Source organism: Gymnoscopelus braueri, assembly GCF_963280865.1.
Source record: "Gymnoscopelus braueri genome assembly, chromosome: 14".
In the NCBI taxonomy this organism is placed as follows: domain Eukaryota; kingdom Metazoa; phylum Chordata; class Actinopteri; order Myctophiformes; family Myctophidae; genus Gymnoscopelus; species Gymnoscopelus braueri.
Window position 1 is genome coordinate 18,365,543 of NC_137619.1, and position 23,596 is coordinate 18,389,138.

At 42.8% G+C, this 23,596-nt stretch overlaps 2 protein-coding genes across 2 annotated transcripts; one reads left to right on the forward strand and one right to left on the reverse strand.

Annotated features, from left to right (window-relative positions):
* The first annotated feature begins 406 nt into the window (after nucleotides 1-406).
* On the forward strand, nucleotides 407-16,357 carry LOC308101065 (rho-related GTP-binding protein RhoQ). Its single transcript, XM_080450373.1, has 5 exons — nucleotides 407-1,013; nucleotides 1,422-1,480; nucleotides 10,554-10,718; nucleotides 12,802-12,897; nucleotides 13,676-16,357. The coding sequence occupies exons 1-5, from the start codon at nucleotides 872-874 to the stop codon at nucleotides 13,835-13,837; spliced, it is 624 nt and encodes a 207-aa protein (XP_080306499.1). The 5' UTR covers nucleotides 407-871; the 3' UTR covers nucleotides 13,838-16,357.
* Nucleotides 16,358-19,576: 3,219 nt separating this feature from the next.
* On the reverse strand, nucleotides 19,577-22,299 carry LOC308100549 (GTP cyclohydrolase 1-like; the record flags this gene model as incomplete). Its single annotated transcript, XM_080449616.1, has 6 exons — nucleotides 19,577-19,706; nucleotides 20,346-20,430; nucleotides 20,534-20,565; nucleotides 20,676-20,731; nucleotides 20,876-20,985; nucleotides 22,005-22,299. The coding sequence occupies 6 exons, from the start codon at nucleotides 22,297-22,299 to the stop codon at nucleotides 19,577-19,579; spliced, it is 708 nt and encodes a 235-aa protein (XP_080305742.1).
* Between the last annotated feature and the right edge of the window lie 1,297 nt (nucleotides 22,300-23,596).

Sequence of the window (23,596 nt, forward strand, 5' to 3'; positions counted from 1 at the left end):
TGCTATAATGAAAGCCATTGTTCTCGCATTAATTAAAAAAAGGAAAGAAATTGAAATCTTGTTTGAAAATTAAAAAAAACCTGCCTAAAGATGATGTCACTGGTAGGCGGGTTTCTGAACTGTCCACAGCCCCCAGCTGTGACACAGAGATGAGTAGACAAAAATGGTACCATTTTATCATGAGCATGAGTAAGGACCAATTATGAAGATAGGTTGAAAAGGGGTGAAGTCGTCCTTTAAGTTAACTAACTAATTGGTTAATTAACAAATACATTGTTTATTTATTTATTGTACAGTGTCACGGAGTGCACTTTATCCAGAGCCCCTTGGCTTCAGAGCGTAGCTCCGCCCCTCCAGCCAGTGAGCCCACCTTGTCCACACAGAGCCAGATGTAAAACGAGGCGAGGAGTGACTGGAGGCACCGGAGGACCAAGAGCCACGGGGCGAGCTGGCAAACAGGCACCGGGCTCAGCACCACGCACCACGCACCACGCGGCGTGCGCCTCACTGACACGGAGACAACACGGACGGGGGTAGGAAGGGGAAGGGAACCCCGTCGGCTCACCGGGGAGTTATCACGACCGGCCAAACAGCGGGACTCTCTCCCCTCTCCGTACTAATACACTGTGTCCACTTTCTCTGTAAGTAAAGGGGGTGAGAGCAGAGGAAACTCCTTTACGGACACATTTGGAAACCGTGTACGGCTCTGAGGAGGAGAAGGAGGAGGAGGAGGACTAGGAGGAGGAGGGATGCGGTTCCCCTCGGTCTCGGTGCGTCGCGCAGTCGGGTTCCTCCGAGGAGGCTGGTGATGCCTGGCGTGCGGGGATCACCACCGTTCAGCTCAGGAAAACAGGGCGTCGGGGGATGAGTGATGGCAAACGGAGCCGGCACTATCATGTTGAAGTGTGTGGTGGTGGGAGACGGCGCGGTGGGCAAGACGTGTCTGCTGATGAGCTACGCCAACGACGCCTTTCCTGAGGAGTATGTGCCCACAGTGTTTGATCATTATGCAGGTAAAGTGGCAGGACTTTTACGATTGTCCAATACTCCATTTATAACGGGTCCATTATGCAAAGAATACAACGCATCATGGTATTCTGTATAACGGTTTGTTACTAAAATAAAATAAAACACAGGCCTGTGAATAATGACATAGTCTAGTCATAATGTAGACAATATGTATGAGTTCGATGCCTTCTTTCCTCTGCTGCTGCTGCTCTGTCTCAAAATGCATTGGCTTGCATCTGTTGCTATAATCAAAACCACTTGTTAGCCGTCTTCATAGGAGAGAGAAGGGTAGGAGAGACCCCCCCCCTCCCTTCTTCTTTCTCTCTCTCAACCTCCCTCCCTCCCTCCCTCTCTCCTTCCCCTCACGCTCCCTGGCTTTCCTCTCTCAACTGTTCTTTGTCATTGCCTTGCAGTGAGTGTCAACGTTGGCGGGAAGCAGTACTTGTTGGGACTGTATGATACAGCTGGTCAGGTACGTTTATATTCTAACACTGGCCCAGTGCCAAGCATGCCATATTCAAGGACACAACCCATCTCTCTCTCTCTCTCTCTCTCTCTCTCTCTCTCTCTCTCTCTCTCCCTCTCTCCGCCTCTCTCCCCCCACTCCCACTCCCACATAGCTGTTCCCATGTGCTCTCTGGGGACCACTAACTATCCGCTCTGTGCTGCACCCTCGGGCATCATATTCCGGCCAGACACTAAGCCGCAACAGGTGATGATTTTCGCACATGGGTTTAGTGCCAAAGTGTGGTGTGCCATGGACAGTGGTGGTAGTGAGGGGTTTCAATAGGTCTATTATGTGGAGAACAGGGCTTCTATGTCCAGTAGTGATGTAACAGTTTTGTTAATAGGGCAGCCTAATGCCTGGGTTTATTCTCTACAATGTGCCATTCAGTGGGCAAGAGTTAACTGTATGGAAAATGCTGTGGGCCCACACACACAATAATGTTTCCACTCTGCTAGTGAAGAGTCACACACACACACACACACACACACACACACACACACACACACACACACACACACACACACACACACACACACACACACACACAAAGATAGTGTTCAGCAGGCAGACAAGCTCATTCTCTCTCTGTCCATGACCTTTAACCACTTAAGCCCGTACAACCACAATAGCTGATCTACAAACTCACAGCGCAGAGTGATGCAACGGGGTGTGAGCTTGTAGATCAGCTATTTTGGCACATTTCTGCCCATTTACACCTTTTAATGACATGCCCAAAATAGGGATGCCAGGTTGAAAGTGGTTAACCCCCCCTGGAGTTTCAGTTCCTAAAGTCACGTGTCATTTTAACGCTTTACTCAGGACCACATTTAACTGTCTAAATGTATCCTGACCTGAAATCTGATGCCACCACCGGTAAAGGTGAGCGACGCCGAAAGGTCGACTCACACAATTAATTGACACGGTTCCATTGTTGCTCATTCGTGAACGTTAAAGGAATGTATCCTGTGAATCGAAAAATCACAGCCATGCCTCTCTCCCCGACTCATCAACTCCAAGCCAAGCCTCCACTACCTGTGACTTAATATTTCTGAGAAAACAGATGGCAGTAAAATCACTCTCAGCACTATCAACACTCACAGGAATGAAAACAAAATATTTTATGTGCTCTGGCATCTGATTTTGTGTGTGTGTGTGTGTGTGTGTGTGTGTGTGTGTGTGTGTGTGTGTGTGTGTGTGTGGGGGTGGGTGTGTGGGTGTGTTATGTGTTGTGGCTCAGGAGTCCTGGACGATTTGTTTTTAGCTGATTCGAAGCGTCTGTGAAATGGAGAAGTTTCCCCCAGATGTCTGCTGTGGTCGCCGTGGCTGCCCAGAGTAGAGTTACTTCTCTTTCAAATGCAGAGTCCCCCCCCCCCCACCTCAGCTGACCTCTTTATGCTGAGCACAAGGCCAGCTGGTAATGTTTATAGCTTCAGCATTTGATCAAAGACGATCTGGCGCCTCAGAGAGAGAGAGAAACTGAAAGAGGGAGAGGAGGAGAGAGAAGTCCAGGGAAAGAGGAAGAGAAATACAGAGAGTGAGAAGGGGAACGCCAAGTATGTAATAATAAGGTATGAAGTTGAGTTAGAGATGGGGGGGATTTTCTCCGAAGGCAGAACATCTAAAGGCAGAACATTTGCTTTAGATATGGATTTTCCCTTTAAGTCAGACAAGGACCTCTAAATTGATATGTAGGCCTATTTGCTCTCGGAGCGGACCCCCATCTGAAAATATTTTGTGCCAGGGACCCCCATAAGAGAAGATATTTGTTGTTACATTTATTTTAAATGTTCAAGATTTGTCAAATACATTGTGATCTTCGGTCACAATGTATAACATCGGTTATTTTCAAATTGCCGTTAAATTGGCTGAACTGATTTTGATGCTATATTAACTTTTTGCTGGGGACACCCCAAGGACCCCTGGGGGGCCAACCCTAATAATTACTCTCTGTTTACTTTCACTGTAAGTCAGTCATCATCATCCTTCATTATTGTCTGTCTATCTTTAAAAATCATTCTCTTTTTTTTAACCTCTGCTTTGTCTGTCTACTGCTCTCTTTATCTGTTTCTTCCCCCCCGCCCCCCTCTGTCTCTTTCTCTCTCTCTCCCCCCCTTCACACTCCCCTCCTACAATCCTGTGCCTCTGGTCTGGGCTACACATGTTTTATTGGCTTCAAGCATACTTTAATATTTATATTCCCGGCATGGCTGGAACTCCCACAGTTACTGTATGCCTGACCAATAATGGATTATTTGGGGCCCATAACGATATCGGGGAGTAAAAAATACATATATATTGGCAGACCAATGAATGTGTTGGGCTCTAGTTTGCCTACATTGGCATTGTCACGCCTCTCGTTGGATCCGATTCCAGGCTGTGTCTGTGTATGATGTCAAGTGTCAAGGTTAGGCCTACATATCAGAGGCAGACGAATCACAATATGGCACTCAGCTGTGTGCCAGCGCACTCAGTCATCTGTTGTCACTGCTTCCGTGTGACCTGCCACATTCCTCTCTCAGGCATGGCGCTATTGAAATATTCCATATGTACAGTCTGCGAAGTCTGTGTCTGTGTGTGACGAGGGAGCAGGGAAGGAAAGTCATTTCTTATTCATTCAGTCTCCATGCTGCTGCTGATACGGCTGCTGCACTCATGGAACCCTACGGCAGCAGTCGCCGCCGAAGGAGGAAGCATGAGGAAACAGGAAGTGGATGCTAAGTGCCGTTGTACCCATGGCAACGGTGGTCCGGGGAAACTCAGGAGCCCCCCCCCCCCTCCTTTTTTCATGTTTTTGTGTGTTCTGAAGAAGTCTGACTGAGCGTTTTAACGTGGTCCAGTGACCAGTCACATCACAGCAGGGAGGCAGAGGAAAAGGAGGTGTGTGTATGTGTGTGTGTGTGTGTGTGTGTGTGTGTGTGTGTGTGTGTGTGTGTGTGTGTGTGTGTGTGTGTGTGTGTGTGTGTGTGTCTGTGTCTGTGTCTGTGTGTGTGTGTGTGTGTGCGCGTGTGTGTGCGCGTGCATGGACTGTAAGTGGGTTTACCCAGCTGGGTGCCACAGTATAACAGCCACTCTTATACTCTTATACTATACTATTACAGAAAGTGAAAGACTTTCACTTGGAATGAGTTATTTTCAGCAAGCCGCGCAATCACACAATTAAGTATAAATGAAACTTAAGGACATAATATTAAGAGCTCTGAGTCTGCATGAGACTCTGGAGCTACCACTAATAACGGGACGGTAGACTAGAAACAAATATAAAACCACTCTGCTTTTGCAGGTTAAATGCAATCCTGCTAAATTTGTGATGGGTGGCTTTCAGTTGAAACGTCTCAGATCTGTCCGGGCTTGATTTTATAACCGGTGGCCATGTTGAAAGAAACAGCCGCCTGACTCTGTGACACACAGCCAGTTTCAGGGCCCCCAGGAGAATGGAGAGAACAGAAAGAGAGAGGGGAGTGGAGGTGGGAGTGACTCACACATATCATATAGCTCTCTTATGTCCCTGAGTCAACAGTACACACACACACACACACACACACACACACACACACACACACACACACACACACACACACACACACACACACACACACACACACACACACACACACACATGCACACAGCTGAGATCACACCCGCCAAGTGGGAATGCTAAGCCTCACCCCTGATAGAAATGTATGGACATGTATAGAGAGGAGCTGATATGAATAACTTCTGCCTGTTATCAGCCGTTGGCATATTTATGCACTCACACACAGGCATGTACACAGCGAAATCCAGAGTGTTAATATTTGAACCCTGAGAGATCTCTGTGATCAATTAACACTGAGGATTTTGCTGTGTAGGAATGCATACACACACACACACACTCATATTTTCTCCCCATGCTTAAGTATTTCTCTCTCCCTGGGTCGTAATATTTACGGTACACTTACAGTGGTATATTTACAGTACAGAGTGAAGGTGCTGTTACATAATGTGCTGGATGTGCACTCAAGAAACATGCTCAACACTGTGTGTGTGTGCGTGTGCGTGTGCGTGTGCGTGAGTGTGTGTGTGTGTGTGTGTGTGTGTGTGTTTTCTGGGAGAACACCGCTATTAAAACTTGTCAAAGTCAAACAAGGTTGTATGGTAAACTTCAAAGGCACTATGGCAAAACGAAATTGTGGTGGGGTGGGGGGTACATGCACACATATAATAAAGTTGAGCGTGTGGGGCTCTCAGGTGTTGCAGGGGTAAAGTTCCCGCTCACAACCGTGGAGACTATGGCGTTTCTGCTCTCTTCCCGCAAACACACCCTTCGCTTTTATCAGTGACTCCTGCAGGTTGGTCAAGGCAGTCTTGTTCAGTGGAGTGTGGAACTAAGAGGAATAGCATGTTCTTCTGCATGCGTTATGTCCTTCTGGTTAAACCCCTCGTTGTCAGGTGACAAGAAGTGGCATTGAAGTCATGTGTATCAGAGGAGACACACGATTGTCTGTGCTCTCCCGAGGGCCAACTGTAGGAGTTACAGTGACAGGGGACTAGAATGATACACTGGGAATCGGGAATTGGCATAATGACTAAATTGAGAGGAAAAAATTAAAGTGGGGCATGGGCACTGTCATGTGCTGGCTATTTGTATAAGTTGATGAATTTGTTTGAATAGCCTATTGAATAAGCTTCTGTCTGTATGTGTGTATGTGTGTGTGTGTGTGTGTGTGTGTGTGTGTGTGTGTGTGTGTGTGTGTGTGTGTGTGTGTGTGTGTGTGTGTGTGTGTGTGTGTGTGTGTGTGTGTGTGTGTGTGTGTGTGTGTGTGTGTGTGTGTGTGTGTGTGTGTGCTCGTACCTCCACCACTTTCAAAGGGTTAAACCCATAGGGTTATCCCTCTAGTTTCAGTACCCTAATGTACCCCATTTGGTTATGGGGTACAATGGAACTGTATATAATATAATATGTTTTGTCGTTAGTTGGATAGTAATTATAATAATAATAATATTCCCACTAGTTTACACTAGGTACACAATAAAATCCAGGGTGTTGATTTCACTCTGAAACTACGTTATGGGTACATTTTTACACCCCCATAACAATATTTCGCTGTGTCATGTGAGCATTATTATTAATGACAACTACTGTATTCATTTCGATGATTTGAAGAAACTAAATTATTTTATTAACTATTGTTTAAAGGGCAAGACCACTTTAGTAGATTTGGGTAGGGTTGTGTAGTTAGTTACCTTGCCATGGTGTAACTCCAAACGTGGACAAGAAATCAAGAATAATTGCTCCATTGATTAGAAATTGATAATTCAAAATATGCTCCTCATTGACTTACATTGTACGGTAAAACAGCTCTCAAAGGTTCTCTTTTAGCACATAAACAAACAAACAAAGCTATTTTTATTAAGAAGAAAACCCGGACTGGATTTACGGATCTGGATCCGGATCTTCAAATAGCAAAATCAGCAGGAAGTTAACATTTTTATAAAAAAAATAAACAGTACTGGGTTTGGTGATGCTCTATATAGTCTGAATCAACTTTGTTTGTGTTGGTTTACTGGCTAAAAGAGTGACTTTGAAAGCTGTTTCAGCATACAATGTAAGTCAATGAGGAGCATATTTTGAATTATCAATTTCTAATCAATGGAGCCATTATTTTTTATTTCTTGCACACCTTTGGAGTTCCATCATGGGAAGGTAACTACACAACCCAAACCTCTACCAAAGTGGTCTTGCCCTTTAACAACTTCTACCACCATTCTGCATATCAATATCAGCAAAGGCACATGACCTGTAGCTGCTGCTCATGTGAAGCTGCACAGGGAAATCCTCAGTGTTAATTGTCAATTTGTGACTCTGCCTCAGGGAGTTACAAATTGCTAAATTAAAGAGTTAAAAGTCAGGGTTGTTACCAGCTGTGAATGTGTGCGCGATTGTATCGGTGTGTGTAGAAGGGGGGTTGGCTGTAAACTCGGCAAAAATGAACTCAGCTGACCCACCCAGGAAGTGGTTAAACAAAAAATATATAATGACATGCCCAAAAATAGGACGCCAGGTTGAAAGTGTTTTAATACACACAGTAATTCTGCAGCCTCGAGGGCATGTTCTGATGAGAGCATGTGGGAGAGACAGAGTCAGAGATATAGGCCCCTGAGAACCTGGTGGCCTGTTTACAGTAAAGTGCTGAGTGGCGTACACACACAATTACACTGTGTTCCTCTACGGCTCACTGGGGACCACAGGAAGGTGACCAAAGGTCGCGATAACACGTGCATGCGGACACATGTATACACAATGCACACACACTGAACTGACACTAGTACACTCACACAGACTAGTACACACACACACACACACACACACACACACGCACGCACGCACACACACACACACACACACACACACACACACACACACACACACACACACACACACACACACACACACACACACACACACACACACACACACACACACACACACACACACACACACACACACACACACACACACACACACACACACACACACACACACACACACACACACACACACACACACACACACAGTACGTGCAAAACATATACTCTTTGCTGCTGACACATGTTCTCCCAAATCAGGTGAAATGAGCTGAAAAGTAGCTGTATCAGCATTTCTTGTATACAGTACCATGTTGAATGAAAGCACTGCTTCACGTAATCCCTTAAACTGGAGTTCAATCCTAGGTCAAATGCTATTTGTAATTTAATTCTGTTAAGTAAAGCAGATCAATACGTGAAGCAGTACTTTTTAGTGAATTCATCTTTTAGTCTTTTGCTTGATGGGTGGGGTTTTCCCATCAGGAAACAAATCTGATATTGTGTTATAAGCTCACATCGAAGACACTTGTAGGCCGGTAGTTTAACCTTCTTGCACTTGTGTCTGTACAGTATACTATACACACGTTTCTGCATGGCCACTATTGCTGAAACATGATATGTGAAATACATTAAATGTTTCACCTGCATACTGTTTAAAGAAACGTTGAGATTTTGCATCCTACACAAATCCTACCAGTGTCTATATTTCTCAATGGAAGAGTAGAGAGACCACCTCCAACCACTGCAGATGTGCTAGTTAAAATTACATACGTACTCAACCGTACTAATTGGTCATAATAAGATATATTTATTAAAAACGTCCTAGAATGCAGCTTTTAAATGGACCTCTCTGTCATCCAGCGAGAAATTGTACTTTATGTGTAGTCTCAAATACTACAAGGCAGGCACAAGCATGAAGATTAGTTCACGCTTCCCTTCATCTTCTCCAATCTAATATAAAGTCAATATATCAAAATGTCATAACGCAAGAAAGGATAAAAAAATATGACACATTTGCATCGGTGATCTACAGCTGTTTGGCAGATTTCATACTATTCTCACCTCATTTGCATAACCACTTCCCTCAGCCTATTTGCATGAGAATGATTTGTCTCTGAGGAATCACTCCATAACAGTACTGTACTGTCATAATGCACTGTTGCAGTTTTATCAGGAAAGAAACCTGGCAAAGGTCGGTCGTGGCAAAGAGATTATAATATCATCAAGACAACGTTGTCGCAAGACGCTGCAGCAATTTTGAGTACAATGCGGTCATAGTATCTAATTTGGTTTGATTTCCAAGGACTTTGACTATAAATCATCTGGACAAGCAGGCGAGATTGATTCACTTCATCTGACTTGGCCAGCAGGTTGCATCAGGTTGAGTCACATCTAATAGCTGGAGATCCATCGATCTTCAAGCCGGCTGCAGACAGTTTTCCTGACCTGCGCCAGACATCAGTGGCATAACCCCCCTGTCGCTCAAATGTAAATGTCAGATGGGTCATTACTATTCATATGTGTTGAATTCAGATGGTCCATCAACAGGGGCCTATCTGTGGCGAGGAGTCGAGGACAAGAAAGCACTTGGATCTCGAGCGCTGTTGTCAGCGTTATATGCTAATTCGTTATTTACACCATCTCGAAATATCAGACATGGCAATGTGTCTGGTTTGAAAGGTCTCATGGCTCGGTTACCTCCAGAATTCCCTCTAGTGTTAGAGAGAAAGAGAGAAATAAATGGAGTGGGAAAGATGAGAACTTTCACACGAAGGTCATTCCATAAGTATCTGCACATTCTTTCATTTTAATGAACTCAATTTCGACTGCTTGTTTATTTTCTACCAAACATTCCCGTCACTGTTATTTGCTTAGAACCGTCTAGTTCAGAAGCATGGCTGTGTCCATTGGTTTAAACAGCAAAGTTATCTCTCTCTCTTTTGCTTTCTCTGCCTCATTCTAACTGCTTCTCCATCTGTGTCTTGCCTCCACTCTCCCTGTGCTCCCTGGCAGAAAGTAGGCTAGGGTGTCTTCATTTGGAGCTCATTTTTCATATGCCTTAATAATTCATGATGAGCAATAATTCCACTGATATGACAGAACGGTGGATAGTCAAGGCTGTTGCTCTCTGCTCCCTTTATCCAGTTCAACCACCATTCCGAACCCAACCCACCACATCCTCTAACCATCCACTTTATAATCCATGCCCCTACTCTAATCCACTCAGGCCTTCTCCCAGAGCCACCCATCCACTGTAACCCACTCACCTAACCCCCCCCCCCCCTGACCCACTGTAATCAATTACAATAAAGTCATTGATTAACAATCGACCTATGTTGGGCATGTAAATATGGGTGAAAAAGTAAAAAAACTAAAGTGAATACACCGGATCTACAAGCTCACTGTGCGTCACGATGCGACATGTGAGTGAGTTTGTAGATTGGCTATTTTCACTATTTTTGCACGACACAGTTGTGTAACAAAGTATAAAATAGGCCTTTTATGTACTTAATTAATTCGTTTTTTTAAACGGGCTTCTCGATTATTCCCTTAATTGAAATAATAATCGATAGAATAATCGCTACAAAAATAATCGATAGCTGCAGCCCTACACCCAACCATAGCACCCTCCCAGTCCTTCATGTGGGAGAACCACCCAGCTGACACACCTCCTGCTCTTTCTTATCCCCAGGAGGACTATGACCGCTTGAGGCCGCTATCCTACCCGATGACCGATGTCTTCCTCATCTGCTTCTCGGTCGTCAACCCAGCCAGCTTCCAGAACGTGCGGGAGGAGTGGGTCCCCGAGCTGCAGGAGTACGCGCCTAGCGTCCCCTACCTGCTCATCGGCACACAGGTCAGTCAGTCGCTGTGCAACCGCAAATAGGCTCAAACTGAACTGACCACAAATGGAGAGACTTTTCCATTTAAAATTTGTATTTTTTTGTACCTAAAAGTCGAATTTGTATTACTTGCTGTCAAACAAAAACATAGCACGTGATTACATTGGCAGGTCCATATGAATAATGAACCTGTGTGATTGCCATAGCTCAATGTTCCTCCAACTCCAAGTTGAAGTATAGTCGTAAGGGGGACTGCCCATAAGTCCGACATCCCATTACTCCGACTACATGGCTTCCGCATGTGGTTAGGGTTGGGTGTTATAATTTAGGTCAAGTTTCATGTCAGTTTGTTGTTTTTTATGTTAAAAAGTGAAAAAAGGGAAGCATAAATGTGACACACCACTATAGCGTTAATTCAGGTTCCTCAGTAAATATTTTGATTATACAGGACTCCCCCCTCCCCCCTCCAAAAAATAAATCAAATGTCCTAGAAAAGCTATACAGTATGTCGCTCATTTATTTTTTAAATGTCAGCCTAAATGCTTCCGGTACATAATTCAGTACCTCCATTCCAGCCTAGCTTTCCAGTTTATTGCTTTCACCTGGTGACCCAGGTCTCAATTATTGCCAGATTATGCTGGCTGAATGAAAGTCAACAGTGCACTGGGTGCCCAGGAGCACTGCAGTAATAATAGATACAAAGCACAGTGATGATGCCAACCATGAATTTTTGTTTAACCACATGAACCTTAGCGTCCCTATTCCGGGCATGTCATAATAGGCAAACATTTTGAGAAATTGGGTGAACATTCGGGGAAAACAGCAGATTGGCTATTTTCACTATTTGACGTACAACAAAGTAATATAGGGGTTACGTGTTATCCACCCCAAGCTTCCAAGCTCATTGTCAAAACTATTTTTCTACATCTTAAAAATAAGGACTGAAGAATTGTGTCTTTTGGTCTGTGTTCCCCTGGCAACCAAACGGCTGTGAAGTCCAGACCCAGCAGCAATGGAGACAATGGAGTAGGCATCTGATTTATGTTTGTGTCAGCTGATGTTCACTACTCTTTTATCAGTTTTCCTCATTAATCACCTTGCTCTTCACAGCTGCATGCTGATGTGCACGCATCAATTCATAAAAGGGACCAGAGCTGCCACGAATCAAACAAACCTAAAAATGAGTTAATAAGCCTTCTCTGGTTATAAGCAGCGGCGGACTGGCCGTTTGGCGTACCGGGCAAATGCCCGATGGCCCGCTGGGCCAGTGGGCCGCTGGGCCACAAAAAAAAAAAAAAAACATTTTCGCTCCCGTTTTAGGATTATTACGGTCATTTCAGGGTCGCGTGGCCCATTTATTAGTTACGTTAATGTTTGGGCTGAGATGCTTTCCAGCAGGGGCCTCAGTGCGGCTGCAGAGTTCATGTGCAGGGCTGGGCTGAAACAGTGAAACGCCCCCCCCCCGTTGACAAAACGGCCCGGGGGTTGGTGGGCCGGTCCGAACCAAAATGCCAGGGCTGAATTTTGGTCCCAGTCCGGCCCTGGTTATAAGAGTTGTTGGTAGTTGAGGCAAGCCTCTGCAGCATGCAGGTGAATGCATTTGTCCTAATTGGTTATTAGTGAGATGTAGTGTGTGTGTGTGTGTGTGTGTGTGTGTGTGTGTGTGCGTGTGTGCGTGTGTGCGTGCGTGCGTGTGTGCCTGCGTGCCTGTGTGCGTGCGTGTGTTTGCTGTACAACAAATGCTGCACTGTAATTGAAAGAGCGTAGGGAACGTTGAGGTTAACTGCGAAATCACTTACACAAGAGCAGAAAGTGTGAGCCAATATGGCTTTGTTTCAAATTTTCAAAATTAAAACATTTGGCAATGCATTTTTCTTCTGCAATGCATAGCTGCAATAAGAATCATAGTTTCTGCACATAGCAGTGCCAAGTAGTATCTGCATTGATATCTGACACTGATATCTGATATATGTCGGTTGACTTTAGCTAACAGGAAGTATGTATTTGTGTGTGTGTGTGTGTGTGTGTGTGTGTGTGTGTGTGTGTGTGTGTGTGTGTGTGTGTGTGTGTGTGTGTGTGTGTGTGTGTGTGTTTTAGATTGACTTGCGGGATGACCCTAAGACCATTGCCAAACTCAACGACATGAAGGAGAAGCCCATAGCAACTGAGCAAGGACAGAAGCTGGCGAAGGAGGTACATATTTTTATGTCTGTATGCCCAAAGCAATGGAATAATATACAGTGAGTCAGTGAGTGAGAAAGGGGGAAGAGAGACAGGGGGAAAGAAATGGAAGCAGGGAGAAGCCTATTTTATTTCACTGGTGTTGTATCATTAAGCTGTCATGTCCAGTTACATTCCTGTGTGAGGAACTGACCCTGGAGTGTCTTCATAGGAATGCAATTCCTTTTGTGAAATGATTGGAATTTCAGACACATCGACAGCCTGCGCCCTAAAATGTACCCAGGACCACATCCCGGATCCACATAGAATGTGTATGTGGAATGTTCTGACCAATGTAGCTTGTAGCTGTCGAATGTGGTCTACGATAAATCGCAGCTGTCAAGACAAAATGTCGTATCTCTGTCTCAGTCAATTTGACCATGGCATCAACATCCATGGATTTTTTACGATATGTAATTTAGGTTTAATTTCTGTGGCTCCAGAGTTATTCAAGACTTGTGTAAGCCTTAATTCCAAATAGTTATAAGAAATCACTTTGCCTGTATAAGGTATTCATTTACAGATGGCGAGGTTTTAAGACAAGGTCTAAATGATGCCATGGTCATAATTTCACACAGCTACTCCATCTATACAGTGTGTTATGAGGTTTCTAATCTCTAACAGCTTCTGATTGAACACCATACGCTGTAAAATCTTCATTTAACTCTGTTACGGGTCCATTCTTTTTTTTACACTTTCACAGTTAAACACTCCAGATTTGTGTACGAACCAGTGTTTTTGGTTTCAACAGATCGGCGCATGTTGCTATGTGGAATGTTCAGCTCTCACGCAGAAGGGCCTGAAGACGGTATTCGACGAGGCCATCATCGCCATCCTGACCCCCAAGAGAAAGAAGGGCGCTCTTAAGAGAAGACTGGGGCCCCGGTGCATCAACTGCTGCCTCATCACGTGATGACTTCAATAGCAGAATATGTTCAACATTGAACTCGTACAACCAAACCCGGACCGAAGGCAAAAGACAAGACAATGGGTGGGGCAAATTCCCACATGAACCTTGGAGAGCAGCATACTGTAGACGGAGATTATAGGGACCGAAATAGACGATTCAAGAGCTGCTTTGGAGCTGTAGTGCTCTTGCATGGCCATAACTCTATCCTGCTGTCCAGCACCGATGTTTCGGATGCAGTTTACTACCAAAGGAGCACAAACCCAAGTCAATAACGTCTGGAAGACTTTGTTTGCCTCTATAAGTACCTTCTTTTATAACCATTTTAAATCATATTACCTGTACAAAGTTATTATTAGCTGTCTATCTATATATATCTCTATATATCTATATATATATATATATCTATATATATATATATATATATATATATATATATATATATATATACACACACACACACAAAATGGACATCATACCATAACTTTCAAGAGAACGCTCCGCTAAGAGGATTTCATTTTACGTGTGATAACATATGATCTTGGACAGATTTTGCATGCTAGCCAATCTTAAAATAAATGCTGAAACGCTTGTGTGATGACCCAAGCAAGACACAAACACCGGAACTGTGACAGTCCATCGATAATAAATGGGAGATTAACACTGTGACAGTAGGTCTCTGTGGGTACAGGCACATGTTCTCATTCTTTTTCTTGAAGCTTAAATACCTCAAAAGATTTGAACGCAAAATTGTTTCGTATTACTCTTTCAAATATTTTATTGGCCAAGAAAATCAACTGCTAATTATTATTTGAGGGTCCCCAGTTTATGTCTGTATTGACTGCAACACAGATTAGAGTAGGTTATTTGTTTTCTGGTTTCCAGACTCTGGTTAAACTGCCCCAAGATCATATGTAACAAATGCATGTTAAGTAAATGTTCTTTAGGTTTTCCCTTGAGGTTATATGCTATTTGTGTGAGTTTTTTTCTTTTTTCTTTTTTGTAATCATATTGTTAATAATGCAAAGATAGCGCTCAGCACCTGCCTAGCAAGTGCTTTACAACACGTGTTAGACAACACGCATGATCCACATCCATTGAAATACTGTCCAGAGGGCAGGTGTATAAGCCACTAGTATATTCTGTTATGCTTTCAGTCATTTCCTCCTATCCCCCTGCCAGATCTTGCAATGTGGCTTGATACAGTATGGTGATAATACAGAAGTTACACTGTGCAGCTCAACCTGGTGTCTGGAGCTGACAGCAGGAAGCCCAGAGTTCTTTTGCAACTCTATCCATTTTGAGGGAAATTGATCATCTGATGTTGATCGATCATTATCTCCGAAATATAAATCTGTCTGTTAAAGTGCTATCATTTTGTCAGACAAGTTAATGACATTACCAGCTATCCTTTAAAAAGTAACATGATTTTTGTCTTTGTTTTAGGCTTTGAACCATTTTGTATGACTATGTGTCATCTTTTTTCAGATTATCTCTCATTTTGGGATGATGCAAATGGCAAGCTGAGCTTAAACTGTCATTTGTTTTAACAAAGCTCTCTGATGCACACCCGGTACTCAGAGAATGAAGCGCGCACACACTGATGGTTTGAGATGACCTAATACTGTATGTCTGATGCACAACATGAAGCACAGCCTGTGTCCCTTCATGTCCTCATTCAACAAAGCACATCCTTTCCCCTCCTAATCCCCGTGCCTCCCCATGAAAGGCCAGTTGAAGCACAGAACAGGGGCAGCAGTAACCCGGTGGTTAACCATCCCTTAATAAACACAGGTTTGATCCTCAACAACAACCAAAGTGTCCTTGAGGAAGACACTGAATGCAGATACCCCAACCATGCTCACTCTTTGTAAGCTGTCTGTGGATAGCGGTGCCAGCTAAATGCCGAAAATGTAAATAGAGGTGAAGAATGTGTACACTGTCCCTTCAGGGCCTGGCATGAACCATCTGACTACTTCTCGTCTTTGACCGTTCATTGCTCCTCCAAAATCTTGTTACAGTGGTATTTACCATTTGAGGAAACACGGCGCATTAGGCGTTTGACCGTTGGCCACATAATTGTGTAATTTCTCACTTGGCAACACTGTATAAATGGGAAGCTGCAGAGGAGTTCATTGTATTTTGTAAAAAAAAGAAAGAAAAAACATTTTTTTTGTTCTGCTATGTTTTAAAACGGAAATGGGAAGATAATATACGAGGTCTGGGGGCCCTAAAACCAACAACCAGAATGCAACGCAACATTTCGAAAGCTCAAAATGTGATTGTAGAAGCCATCAAAATGGTGGGCCAACTTTTGAGCCTGACTGAACTTGCAAGCCAAACAACAGAAACACAGCCTTTCCTCTGTCTTTATGCATTTGTTATTGTCTTTTCCTGTCCTATTTGTAAAGGGGGAAAAAAAAAACATTAATCATAGGTGCCAATACTTGCTAAATGATTTCTATTACAGTGGATTTATTTTTTGTTTTAAGTCAGATAATTGATTAAAGCTTTAATGTAACGGTGCTCCTCTCTCTCTGTCCTAAGCTTGTGTTATTATACTGTACAGCCTAATTTATGCTCCGTCGCGTGCCGAAAATACCAGACTTACAAGCTCACAGTGCGCTGCGAGCTTGTAGGTCTGCTGTTTTTGGTGCGCGACGGAGCATAAATTAGGCTTTATTATACTGTACTGCTGTTTCCACCCTGAAAGAGCAGAGTGGACCGCAGGGTGACAAACTTCTCTCTCAATCCAGAGCCTGTTTTTGCTTGTGTTTATGTCATTTGAGGTCCACCCTCAGGATCCAGGATCTAAGTGCCCGCAGACACCAATGCATTTGATGTTCTTCTCAATAAATGTATTTACTGTGTTGATAAGCTGGCTTGGAAGGGTTTATCTTGGAAGCAAATGGATCAGCCATGGAAAGCATTTATGAAATTAACTTTTTCCATTGGTTATTTCTAGAACTAATCACCTTTGTGTTCATAATACATCAGACTGTAATGGGTTCACTTGCTAAGCAGGTCACAGTGATAAAGAGTGAAGTAGCCCATGTCTGGGAACAAGTGGCTTTGATAGTGATTCTAAATTGGGTTTGCACCTTGATGCAGTTCAGCATGGTTGTTTCTTTAACCACTCAAGTCTATTGTAAAAAAAAAAAAACATGCACATGTAACTTTAGAAAATATTTTGACATTCTTAAACATACGTGTGTGTGTGTGTGTGTGTGTGTGTGTGTGTGTGTGTGTGTGTGTGTGTGTATAATATAGTTATATATAGTTATGTGGACTACACCAGTGGTTCTCAACCTTTTCAGGCCGTGACCCCCCAAAATAATCACATTTGAACTGGGGACCCCCGACTCTGACAAGCATTTGGAATGTAGGAGTTGAGGCAATACATTTTGTTTGACTCGGTTCCACAGATAAATATTGTGAAAATAGCCGATCTACAAACACACAACGCCTATTTTCAAAATGTTTGCCTTTTTCTTATATTATTTGACAATTTGCCCAATGTTTGACCAGTTTTTATAGTATATTTTGTTGATTACTTTTGATGCAGTAATGGTCTTTTTCTTATTCTTTCTTTTTATTCTTTTTTTTTTAGGTATTAAAAAGGTCTCATAAATCCTTATATTGTCACTTCACTGTCACCTGGTGACCCCCCCAAAATCATGAGGGGACCCACCTGGGGGTCCCGACCCACAGATGGAGAACCACTGGACTAGAAGCTTTCAATTTATAAAGCTATAGCGCCCCTTACTGGCTAGATCTCAAATAGATTTACCCACACCCCATTTAGAATTTGAGATGTGTATTTTCTAGTGGAGGATGCACTGAGCATTTGCGCTTTGTTTAGGAACCACTCTGTTACACATTAACACAATTTGGATAGTAAACATGCATGAATTCATTGAACCACATTGCTCTTCTGTTGGCCACAGTGCAGCTCCACTAAACAGCAGCAAGTAATGATGAAAGGGAGAGCCTTAATACTTGCCTCAATCCACCTTGAAGTTCTCCATACAGTCTAGGTTCTCAAACTTTTTTTGTGCCAAGGACCCCCAAATTGATATGTATTTGTCTGCAGACCACCTTCTGAAAAGGTTTTGTGCCAAAATGTCCCAAACATTTGAGATATTTTACAAACACTTTCAAAAAAATAGCAGATGTACAAGCTTGTACTACAGCACGGCACAAAGTGACGCACTGTGAGCCTGTAGATCTGCTATTTTTTAAACGTATAAATGGATGAAGTGATTGTGATTCTAACTACTTTTGCTGGAACTCCCCCAAGGACCCCACTTTGAGAACCACTGGTCTAGGGTAATCAAACTAGCAACCTGCATCCAAGATAACTTGTTCCTGCATCCAGGATATCTATTTAATTCATAAGCTCGTCAGCCTGATTTATACTTTGTTGTACGATGGTGTCGTGTCACACAGAGAAAATAGCAGATCTACAAATGTGTCACGGTTGCGATCTGTTTTGAGCCATGTAGATCTGATATCTTCGGCTTTCCACACCATCTTACGATAGAGCATAAATTCAGCGTTTAGTCAGGTCAAGTACAGTACTTGAGTAAATGTACTTCTAGTGAGCAGCTCCACAGGAACAACTGGGAGCCGAGTGTCTTGCTGGATGTTATAAGTCGTAGAGAGGAAGTGGAGATTTATTTACAGAACTTTACAGTTACGGCTGCACAGAGCGCGTCATTTGACCTGATTTCTCTTTTTATCTAGTACTGTATGTGTTTTTTAAAATCTTGTCCAGAATCTCAGCAAATTACTGTACTCAAGTGTACTCAGTTATTTAAAACAGAATGAATTTTATTGATTTGTAACTACATACTGTTCAGGTAAATACATGTATTACTATATCCCATAATATTGATGTTTCACAACATTTTATGACCCATCATGTACATACATGCTCTAACCCTAAACACAGAAAAATTAAATAGAATATCACATTAGAATAACAGAATGAAGTGGTTTTTCAACCAACAAAATAAGTCATTGCAGGAACATCTACTATACATTTGCATTGTAAAATCTACATGAATCACCCTTGAGATAAAAAATACATTAGCACAAAATGCTAATTCCAAAAATCCAAGAGCTCACATTGTGAAGATTCTCAAGTTTAAGCCAAGCCCTAAATTATGGGTAAATGGAGTAAATACTATGAAACAAAAAACATGTATAATCACGGAGACATCAAGTGACGTGATAGTAATTACTCTTTTGGACATATGATACATCTAAATGCCTACAAATTATCAGATGTATACAGTGTACATCCTCCATAGATTATGATTGATTGATGCTTTATTGATCCTATCAAGCACACTGCATTCAATAGGTGGATAGGTAATATGACTATCCACTGGCAGTGATTGGCAGTGACAAAATTAGATAGGCCTACAAACAAGGAATTAACATTTTTGAACAAGGGAAATTTCCTGCTGAAATGGAACATCCACCATCTGAAAAATGTTAAAACGATTGATGGTATGAATGTCAGAACATAATTAAAAATGACTGAAGTCTGTGGGCGTATGGTGAGCCTGCTACAGTACTTACAAATTGGCACCACTTCAGAGGATGTGCTCATGTAGGCTATGTTTTTTTAAATATTGAGCAGTGAACACCTGGTAAGATTCTCTCTCGTGTTTACCCCCCAAAATGGATCTCTTGCATTGCAGAATGCAACTCTTCAATTGCCAGATGCGGTAACGTTTAAGTCTTTCTCGTGAGAGAAAGAAACTCCTCGCGGGTCTTGGGATCTTCTTTGAACACTCCCAGCATCACACTCGTTACAGTCCTGCAGTTTATCTTTTGCACGCCTCTCATCACCATGCACATGTGACTGCAAGACATAAAGCAAGGCTTTTATTCACAGATTGAATTAAAGCTTCAAAGCGCTGAAGCTTGTGAGATACATACTGTAACATTTGGTCCCACTTATCCGGAGACTTCTAAAAGGCTGAGCAACAAGAGTGTGTTCATCTGATAAGATGAAGGCTGAAGACTGACTCTGTTCAGTTATGTAGTCTCTAAACCCACTAGCACCCCTTCTTGCCTACTTATTCACTCTTATGTCATCTTGAAGGCCTGTTGTCAATATACCGTATATGTTACACTGAACCGCCAACGTGTATTAAACAATAAAGTCTATTATATTTGATGGCCCCTGTCAGCCCTGAGACCTTGGGATGGTTAACCCCTGTTCAACACCCCCTGTGTGTGTGTGTGTGTGTGTGTGTGTGTGTGTGTGTGTGTGTGTGTGTGTGTGTGTGTGTGTGTGTGTGTGTGCGTGCGTGCGTGCGTGCGTGCGTGCGTGCGTGCGTGCGTGCGTGCGTGCGTGCGTGCGTGCGTGCGTGCGTGCGTGCGTGCGTGCGTGCGTGCGTGCGTGCGTGCGTGCGTGCGTGCGTGCGTGCGTGCGTGCGTGCGCGTGGTGTGTGTGTGTGTGTGTGTGTGTGTGTGTGTATGTGTGTTGGATACTCACGCTGCCTCCATCACCACTGCTACGCCTGCTGGCTCCAACGCCTCAGAGATGGCTGTGGCAATCTGTTTGGTTAGACGCTCCTGAACTGGAGAGAGAACAACACATAGAATCCCACATCGAAAATACCAATGGAAGGATTAAAAGTGATGATAGTAATCCATAGCCTTAATCTACAGTAATAGGCCTACCTTGCAGCCTTCTGCTGTATATCTCCACAATTCTGAAAAGTTAGAATATGACTGTTAGTGCATGTGTGTGCGTGCGTGCATTTGCGCACGTGTGTGTGTGCGTGCACGCATGAGAGAGCATTTTGAATCATAATATGCTTACTTGGCAAGCTTGCTCAGGCCAACCACTTTTTTGTTCGGGAGGTATGCGATGTGAACCTGAAACGTTGAAATAAAGCAAGAAATATGTTACAACACACAACCTTACATAATTACCCCAATCAATTGCTGAAGTTTCTCGTTATACTGCAAAATCCTCAGTGTTAATTGAACTCAGATGGTGTGGGTGTTTCATTGAATTACCCTGCCAAAGAAGGGCACGAGGTGGTGTTCACACAGAGAGAACACATCTATGTCCTTGACAATCACCATTTCGTCGTGGTTCTCATCAAACATTGCATCGTTCAAAATATCTGTAGGGAGATAAAGTGTCATTTTAATTTATATAATTTATAGTTTTTGAACCAGACAGGCCATTCTGTTCACAGTATCCTGGAGAGAACGTCACAATTGAAATTTCCAGCCTACCAGTAATGTGTGTGAACCAGTTATGTCTCCAGAGAGAGATCTTAATATTGTTATTGGCATTTGTCAGCTACACTAATGTACTTTATATAATAAATCAGACAATGAATCAGAGGTTTCTAACAACATCTGTTCTAAATCTTGTATCCCTGGGATGTAGCATGGTGTTTGTGTTTCTGCAAATCATACTACAACCATTTCTCAAATCATCACTAAGTCACAGATTGCAATGATAAGTGCTGTAAAAACCATGGTGCCAAATGAACAACTTACACACCCACATGAATAAAAACATTTATGGCTAGGACAACAATAAGCTGTTAATTGTCAACATGAGACATGGCAATGGGATAGACTATAGAGACCCAATTAATTTCATTGCCATAGTGCAATGTCCTGCTGTTGCAAAGTAGCCGTGCCTCTGAGCTGCCCCAAACACCTCTTTGTCTTTGGGTGTTTGAATCCACAACATTGCCATTTCATTTCCTTTTAGCCTGAAGGCAGTGTTGCATTGCTGAATTGGAACGTGGTTGCACTCTATTTTAATGACGTGACGCGCACGTCGCTTAACACCTACACTACAGGTCACACAATGGACAATTGATATGCATCTAGGCTTGTTCCTATGTTAATTCACGTGGTGTGAGTCGGGAGCCTTTGTAAACTTTGTTGAGGTGTGAATTTAAAGTTGTTTTAAATATATGCATGTGCCTGCGCGTGCTCCTGTTCAAAAAGAGTGTTGCACGGCAGCACGGCGTGTTATGGCGTCCCATGAGCAATGCAACCCTGCCTGAAGGATGTGTACAGTGTACGCAGGATAATTTATCCATTTGAACCACCAAGAGTGGGTTTTTACAGTCCACAGCATCAAACAATCTGAACATAATAAACATCAAAGTGCATTCACCTCGAACTGATTCATGATATCCTTTGGTGAAGTTCTGCATGGCTTTGGCTGCGCGCAATGGTGTGCGTACAAGACCCTCACGGTGGATGTCTTCTCCAAGCTCCATTAATATGGTGGCATATGCTCTCTCCATGTTGGTCAGCTTGGATGCTTCCTCTGCATCCTTGCTTCTCTTTTCTTCTCTACACAGCTCAGCCTTTTTAGAGTCAATGCACTTTTCACTGAAAGAGCTCATATACTCAAAGTTTCCATTGGAGACACCATTCTTCCCAGAGGCGTGGTGGTGATACTCCATTCTTCAGAGTGTTATGTTTGCTATCAATTAAAATCACTTCAGTTTCTTCAACGGGATAAATGAGAAGCTTGGTGGCGGGTTGTTAGATGTGGGTTGGAGAATGGTGTGGTTGTGTGTGGTTGCTTTTAAAGCATCTTTCAGGCCCAGATCACGGGCGTGCCTTCAATTGTACTTTGAAGGACGGCATGCATGGGTTCGCAGGAGAAAATGGCCCATGAAGAGTTGTCTTAATACACAATTTCCTTGCATGCAATGTTGCAAAGACGAAGGGGTCGAGACATCTGATCCCTTTGGTAATTGATTTCAAGCTAATTAAAATAAGTAATGCAAATGGAGCAATGCGCATGGCTTCAGATTACTTCAACTACTATGTTTTTTTTTGTTGGATGGCCTTCTGGGATACAGTACACTGCTTAACTTCAGCTGTGGCCTGCACACACTCGTCTCTTTAACTAAAGCACCTGAATGTGCTTTGAATTTTTTTTATGCATTTACTCTCTGGCTAATAGTTATGTATTCTGGACTTCTTGGAGCGACTGCGCTCTGCCTCTGACCCTGACCCCTGAATAAATGTGTGTGCTTGTGAAATGCTTATGGCTGCTGTGAATAAATCCTCACTTTGAATTGAACTTATACTATGGTATATCAAGTCTGACCTCTTCAGATTTTGGGAAAACAAGACAAAATAATGCACAGTTTCAGCGCATACTGTATGGATGGGCTAGTAACTGCTTCTGCAACTGATATGACCTAAATTAATTGTGCACATGACACCACTGGGATCATACTGTAAGTTCAGTTATATTTCAGTTAATAAGTTATACTCATCTATCTCTTCTGGCCAAGCAAATATTCCATTTTACATGCACATTTTACATGACTTCCTCCTTTTTTTTAATCATTAATGAGTGGGTGCATCCGATCTATTAAAAAAAATTATATATGGAGCGTTGGCTTCCTCTTTCATGTTACAGTATATTACATTTTCACTCTACATGTTATATCATTTCATTTACATGTGACACATAAGGCGCAGAGGAAGACAGCAGGACAGATGTGTGAGGATGTTGTGGTGGGATTTAATCGCAAGCCTATCATGGCAACACATTGTATGGCATAATACTTTATGCCATATAAAATATATCTAGGAAAATGGCTGCATTCATGTGAAATAGTGGCAAGGAGTACCCATATTCATTTAATACATTTATAATGCCTTTTTGCCTGGGCAACTAGAACAGTGAAACTGATGAATGGTCTGTTTGAGTGTATATCTTCCAAAATTAGTATAGTATTC

Coding starts and splice junctions, on each gene's coding strand:
- LOC308101065 (XM_080450373.1), top strand. CDS start 872: ATGGCAAACGGAGCCGGCACTATCATGTTGAAGTGTGTGGTGGTGGGA. Junction 1,014..1,421: donor AGTGTTTGATCATTATGCAG/GTAAAGTGGCAG, acceptor ATTGCCTTGCAG/TGAGTGTCAACGTTGGCGGG. Junction 1,481..10,553: donor TGTATGATACAGCTGGTCAG/GTACGTTTATAT, acceptor TCTTATCCCCAG/GAGGACTATGACCGCTTGAG.